The following is a 7,743-nucleotide window of genomic DNA, read 5'->3' as shown; positions in this document are numbered from 1 at the left end:
AGCGTATTGCTAAAATCAAGAAAATGTAACTGTGACAAGGTAAACCATAACCAAACACTACTGAAATATTCCAACTCTTGCATTTCAACGAAAGAAATTCAAAATGAACTTTGAAAAATCAAGAAAATGTAACTGTGACAAGGTAAACCACAACCAAACACTACTGAAATAGTCCAACTCTTGCACTTCAACGAAAGAAATTCAAAATGAACATTGAAGAATCAATAAAATTTAACTTTTACAATGTAAACAACAACAAAAACCTACTTAAATATTCAAACTCTTTAATTACAAAGAAATAAATTAAAAATGAAATTTGAAAAATAATGAAAATTTAACTGTGACAATGTAAACCACAACCAAACACTACTGAAATATTCCAACTCTTGCATTTCAACGAAAGAAATTCAAAATGAACTTTGAAAAATCAAGAAAATGTAACTGTGACAAGATAAACCATAACCAAACACTACTGAATTATTCCATATCTTGCATTTCAACGAAAGCAATTCAAAATGAACTTTGAAAAATCAAAGAAAATGTAACTGTGACAAGGTAAACCACAACCAAACACTACTGAAATATTCCAACTCTTGCTTTTCAAGGAAAGAAATTCAAAATGAACTTTGAAAAATCAAGAAAATGTAACTGTGACAAGGTAAACCACAACCAAACACTACTGAAATAGTCGAACTCTTGCACTTCAACGAAAGAAATTCAAAATGAACTTTGAAAAATCAGGAAAATGTAACTGTGACAAGGTAAACCATAACCAAACACAACTGAAATATTCCAACTCTTGCACTTCAACGAAAGAAATTCGAAATGAACTTTGAAAAATAAATAAAATGTAACTGTGACAAGGTAAACCATAAGTAAACACTACTGAAATATTCCAACTCTTACATTTCCATGAAAGAAATTCAAATGAACTTTGAAAAATCAAGAAAATGTAACTGTGACAAGGTAAAACATAAGCAAACACTACTGAAATATTCCAACTCTTGCTTTTCAACGAAAGATTCTCAAAATGAACTTTGAAAAATCATGAAAATCTAACTGTGACAATGTAAACCACGACCAAACACTACTGAAATATTCCAACTCTTGCATTTCAAAGAAAGAAATTCAAAATGAACTTTGGAAAAACAAGAAAATGTACCTGTGACAAGGTATACCACGATCAAACGCTACTGAAATAGTCCAACTCTTACATTTCAACAAAAGAAATTCAAAATAAAATTTGAAAAATCAATAAAATTTAACTGTGTCATGGTAAACCACAACCAAACACTACTGAAATATTAAATATGTTAAATTTCAATGAAAGAAATTCAAAATAAGCTTTGAAAAATTTTGAAATTGTAACTGTGACAAGGTAAACCACAACCAGACACTTCTGAAATAGTCCAACTCTTGCATTTCAACTAAAGAAATTCAAAAACAACTTTGAAAAATCAAGAAAATGTAACTGTGACAATGTAATCCACGGCCAAACACTACTGAAATATTCCAACTCTTGCATTTCAACAAAAGAAATTCAAAATGAACTTTGAAAAATCAAGAAAATGTAACTGTGACAAGTTAAACCACAACCGAACTCTACTGAAATATTCCAACTCTTGCATTTCAACAAAAGAAATTCAAAATGAACTTTGAAAAATCAAGAAAATGTAACTGTGAGAAGGTAAACCATGACCAAACACTACTGAAATATTCCAGCTCTTGCATTTCAACGAAAAAAATTCGAAATGAACTTTGAAAAATAAAGAACATGTACCTGTGACAAGGTAAACCACAAACAAACACTTCTGAAATATTCCAACTCTTTCATTTCAACGAAAGAAATTCAAAATGAACTTTAAAAAATCAAGAAAATGTAACTGTGACAAGGTAAGCCACAACCAAACACAACTGAAATATTCCAACTCTTGCATTTCAACGAAAGAAATTCAAAATGAACTTTGAAAAATCAAGAAAATGTAACTGTGACAAGGTAAACAACAACCAAACACTACTGAAATATTCCAACTCTTGCATTTCAACGAAAGAAATTCAGAATGAACTTTGAATAATCAATAAAATGTAACTGTGACAAGGTAAACCATAAGCAAGCACCACTGAAATAGTACAAGTCTATAACTGAACATAATGAAAGTCAAACTGAAAATATAACTATCTTGAAAATGTAACTGTGCCATTTTAAACAGTAACCAAACACCAATGAAATAGTCCAACTTGTGAATTTCAAGGATAGAAATTCAAAATGATCCTGGAAAAATCAGGAAAAAGTAACTTTTACAAGGTAAACCATAGCCAAGCACTGCTGAAATAGTCAAACTCTTGCATTTCAAAGAAAGAAATTTAAAATCAACTTTGAAAAATAAGTAAAATGTAACTGTGACAAGGTAAACAACAACCAAAAACAACTTAAATATTACAACTCTTGAATTTAAATGAAAGAAATTCAAATGAACTTTGAAAAATCATGAAAATGTAACTGTGACAAGGTAAACCACAACCAAACACTACTGAAATAGTCCAACTCTTGCATTTCAACGAAAGAAATTCAAAATGAGCTTTGAAAAATCATGAAAATGTAACTGTGACTCGTTAAACCAAAACCAAACACTACTGAAATATTCCAACTCTTGCATTTCAACGAAATAAATTCAAAATGAGCTTTGAAAAATCATGAATATGTAACTGTGAAAAGGTAAACCATAAGCAAACACTACTGAAATAGTCCAACTCTTGCATTTCAACGAAAGAAATTCAAAATGAACTTTGAAAAATCACGAAAATGTAACTGTGACAAGGTAAACCACGACAAAACCCTACTGAAATATTCCAATTCTTGCATTTCAATGAAAGAAATTCAAAATGAACTTCGAAAAATCAAGAAAATGTAACTATGACAAGGTAAACCACCATCACACACTCCTGAAATATACAAACTCTTGAAGCTCAATGAAAGAAATTCAAATAAACTTTGAAAAATCAAGAAAATGTAACTGTGACAAGTTAAACCACAGCCAAACACTACTGAAATATTCCAACTCTTGCATTTCAACAAAGTAAATTCAAAATGAACTTTTAAAAATCAAGAAAAGTTAAATTTTACAATGTAAACCACACACTAACGCTACTTAAATATTCCAACTCTTTCATTTCAACGAAACAAATTAAAATGAACTTTGAAAAATCAAAAAAATGTAACTGTGACAAAGTAAACCACAACCAAACACTACTGAAATATTCCAACTGTTGCTTTTCAACGAAAGAAATTCAAAATGAACTTTGAAAAATCAAAAAAATTTAACTGTGACAAGGTAAACCACAACCAAACACTACTGAAATAGTCCAACTCTTGCATTTCAACAAATGAAATTCAAAATGATCTTTGAAAAATCAAGAAAATGTAACTGTGACAATGTAAACCACAACCAAACACTACTGAAATATTCCAACTCTTGAATTTCAACTAATGAAATTAAAAATGAACTTTAAAAAATCATGAAAATGTATCTGTGACAAGGTAATCCACAACATAACGCTACTGAAATATTCCAACTCTTGCACTTCAACAAAATAAATTCAAAATGAACTTTGAAAAATCAAGAAAATGTAACTCTGACAAGGTAAACCACGACCAAACAATACTTAAATATAAAAACTAATTCATGAAAACTAAATTAATTAAAAATGAAATATCAAAAATAAATAAAATGTAACTGTGACAAGTTAAACCACAAACAAACTCAACTGAAATATTCCAACTCTTTCATTTCAATGAAAGAAATTCAGAATGAACTTTGAAAAATCAAGAAAATGTAACTGTGACAAGGTAAACCACAACCGAACGCTACTGAAATATTCCAACTCTTGCATTTCAACGAAAGAAATTCAGAATGAACTTTGAAAAATCAATAAAATATAACTGTGACAAGGTAAACCACAACCTAACACTACTGGGATGGGCTTTGGGGTCCGGCGATGGCATTTGGGGGTCTGGGGGGGCCTTGGGGGCGCGGGGAGGGCCTTGGGGGGCCGGGGGGCCAGTGGGGGCCCGGGGGCGGGCCTTGGGGGCCCAGGGAGGCTCTTGGGGGGTCTGGGGGGCACTTGAGGACCGATTGGTCCTTTGGGAGCCCGGTGGACCTTGGGGGGCCGGGGGGGGCCGGGGGGGGGTCGGGGGGGCCAGTTGGGAGCCTGGGGACATTTGGGGACCGGTGGAGGGCCTTTGGGACCCTGTTGGTCTTTTGGGAACTCGATGGGCCTTTGGGGGGGCCGGGCATGGCATTTGGGGGTCTGGGTGGGCGTTTGGGGCGCCGGGAGGGCCTTTGGGTGCCTGGGGGACATTTGGGGATCGGTGGAGGGCCTTTGGGGCACAGGGAGGGCCTTTGGAGGTCTGGGGGGCACTTGAGGACTGATTGGTCCTTTGGGAGCCCGGTGGACCTTTGGGGGCCGGGGGAGGTTCTTTGGGGGTCCGGGGGGCCAGTTGGGTGCCTGGGGGACATTTGGGGACCGGTGGAGGGCCTTTGGGACCCTGTTGGTCTTTTGGGAACTCGATGGGACGTTGGGGGGCCCGGGGATGGCGGTTGAGGGTCTGGGGTGGGCCTTTGGGGGCGCCGGTGGCCCTTTGGGAGCTTGGGGGACCTTTGAGTGTCCGGGGGGGCAGTTGGGGGCCTGGGGGACATTTGGGGCCTGGGGATGGCCTTTGGGGGTCTGGGTGGGCCTTTGGGGGACCGGTGGAGGGCCTTTGGGAGTTTGAGGGGCTTTGAGGAACGGGGGCTTCCTTCGGGGTTGGGGTAGGAGGATTGGAACCCTTTGGGGTCGGGTTAGAGGACCTCACAACACTGTTCAAATGAAACTTGTGTATTATAACGACCACAGAGTTTCACCTTTAAATTCTCTTCTAAAATCTCTTCAAAAATCTTCTTTTAAAATGTCTCTATCTGTTTCGCCGAAATAGTTCCATAACCTGTCTAAAACGGTTTCGCCCAAATTATCCCTAAACGTAAATTCAGCGTGTTCCATTGTTATTGGCATCTCTGTGCTAACGCATTTCAAATTAATAGGAAACCTGATTCCAGCGCTAAAACAATTCATCGCTAAGATGTTTCTTGCCTAATTGTTTCCATGGCCTTTGGTTATTAATATCTTTTGGAGTTCGACCAAAAGAGTTGTTTCCGAGGCAAAGACATTAATGACTTGGATCTATTCCTGGAGAAATGTTTCTAGGCGAAAATTTTTAAAGTCTGACAGATGATGTCATTGATTGATTGATCTGTCAAGAAAGGGAAATTAATTTGTTGTTTCTAAGGGGAATTAATGATTCACGATAGGTGAATTGAGGTCGACAGCACAGGTGTTCCAAGGTCGATGTTGTTGTAAGTGCACGCTCTCAGCGAATGTCAAAGTCGTTGTTGTTGTTGTGAAATTTAGATCATTGACCCCATTAACCACGTGTTCTCCCTAATGACTCTATGCCCATATTTGGGGTGCAAAAAAGTTGTAGGTGGCAGCAGGGGTGCGTGACACGAGTATAAGATAGCTCTCTACTACCGTGGATAAAGCCTTTTATAAAGCTGATCTGTGATTTCATCGTTTACTGTTAGATCAGTAAGCTCTTCGTACTTCATGAGCACTTTTTTTCTGCAGTTTTGGGGTTGTTCCTAAAACTGAAATTTTTTTTTGTGGGAGCATGGGGAAGAATCGCTAAAAAAAAATTTTGGTTTGCTTAATTCCATATGTTTAAAATTTAGATTTATTAAGGAAATGAAGGTTAATCAGAGTCTTCTTTCCTTGATGTCCTGATACACCTGAATGACAAATGTTTTGAGTTTGATGTTTATAGAAAGCCTATATATAGTGACAGGTACTAACAAATTTAAGGGAAATGGGAACCCCTTGGAAGAGTGTAAGGAGGGAGGCTTTGAATATATTGGGATGGAGGAGTGTGCGTAGCTGTGTTGGCCTCAGGTGGCTTGGTGCTGGGGTTAGTTTTTAGTAGCAGTAGTAAGTACTTATATTATACTTTTAATCGTTCTCCGGCTGTGGAAAAAGATGTAGTAACTTCTTTAGTTGATATTGGTGTTTTCGTTTCTCTTTTAAAAAAAAAAAAACTAAGTTAGAAAATATATATCTGAAACATTCGATACATACAAAATTTATATTCTATATAAGAACTATAATATGTACCTGACTAAACTTGACTTAGTTTTAGCTGAATTTTTCAGCATTTAGCTGAATTTTCAGCATTTCAGCTAAATGAATTCGTATTAATTTGACATACGAGCCCCTTTTCTTTTATTTTAGCGTCACGAAATATTTCGTCTAAGTTTGGTTTAGTTTCACTAGCTGAATAATGAACTTCCTAGATTTCAAATAGAGGATTGAGCAGTTGTAGCGTTATTAATTTACTTATTAAAACATAACAGAGACTACTAAAAAATACTTTCCCACAGCCCATCCAAGCAGGCGTTGCAATGACGCTATCACCGATGGATTCAAACGTTACAGCGGAAGATCTCAGTCATCAATACACAGCTCCTACGTTAGTTGCTCCTTCAAGCCAAACCAACCACCATGGAATACAAAGAATGAGTTCAGTCAGTCAAAATTATACTTAGACCAATTGTTTGGCCCCATTGACGCCCAGACCCGGAAATTACAACTTCCTGTGGGTTTGATAAAAATAAACTAAAAGAAAATTTATAAAATCTAACCTTATACTTTACTGTTATTTTTTATCAGTCATATTAAACCTTTATATATGTAATTAATCTATCTTCTGGAATATTAATGGGATATTATGTGGAATGTTCGTACTAATCTATCCATTAAATTTAGTTTTGCTTAGAAATAGTTTATATCATAGATAGAGAGGGTTGACCTTTTCTTTGAGAATAGGGTCAATAGTTTTTAGAACAACTATATTTTTGAACTATTTTAGCACTAATTTTGTTTATATTAACCATATTTCTCTTTTAATGTTAGTGTTACTGTAGGTATGCACCATGCACGTATGCAAGGGAGGGGGGGGGCGGCTTCAACCACTACCTTTTAAAAAAATACTGATATTTTCCGTTGGATATATCATGTTTTATCTACTGATTAACAGCCAAGACTGTCAGAAGATCGCTAAAAAAATACATAAAAAAATGTCTTATTCTGTTTTGGGAGGATTGGAGACGATTTATTTCGCATCCCAACACAATATTTCAGGGCACCTTCAAACAAAAGTACAGCGCAGGGAGGAATGACCTTAATCCGGGTATGCCATACGGTAAACTAGGTCAGTGTTTCAGACACCATGCATAAAGAAATTTTTTTGGGGAGTTACCAACTTATAAAACAGTAGAAAATAGGTGACTTATACTGAAATATAAAATATTTCGTAGAAAAGGTTTGAGATTCCAGCCAGGGACACGGCCCAAAGCCTCCCCCTCCTCCTCTATTGCTTTTATTCTTCTTATCTCTCTTCTTTATTTCCTTTATTTACATTTTTGCTTTTGCATCTTTTTTTATGTGCTTTCTTGTTCATCGCTGAGCCATACTTTTTCTCTTACGTTGTAAAGTTGATCATAACAAAGAGCAGTAATCAATAAGATAGAATGCTACTTAAAATCAGCCAATAGAATGTTGGCTTTAGTGTATTATTTTTTACAACATTGTATGTTAGTTCATTAAAATAAAATGCTCGTGTGAATGAATTGCTTGTTTTTTCAGCATTTATGGTCA

At 36.0% G+C, this 7,743-nt stretch overlaps 1 protein-coding gene across 1 annotated transcript in view; it reads left to right on the top strand.

The window, feature by feature from the left end:
* The window catches only part of LOC148946234 (uncharacterized), a 97,386-nt gene extending 89,677 nt beyond the window's left edge, over positions 1–7,709 (top strand). The window contains exon 5 of the mRNA XM_089097880.1: positions 6,468–7,709. Within this exon, the coding sequence (XP_088954006.1) occupies positions 6,468–6,632 (165 nt within the window). The 3' untranslated portion in view covers positions 6,633–7,709. The remainder of the gene's footprint in view (positions 1–6,467) is intronic.
* The last annotated feature ends 34 nt before the right edge of the window (positions 7,710–7,743 follow it).

This window comes from Artemia sp. Qi Xiang Cuo, chromosome 12 (genome assembly GCF_049724085.1).
Source record: "Artemia sp. Qi Xiang Cuo chromosome 12, ASM4972408v1, whole genome shotgun sequence".
Lineage (NCBI taxonomy): Eukaryota > Metazoa > Arthropoda > Branchiopoda > Anostraca > Artemiidae > Artemia > Artemia sp. Qi Xiang Cuo.
This window is presented reverse-complemented; position numbering and strand designations above follow the sequence as displayed.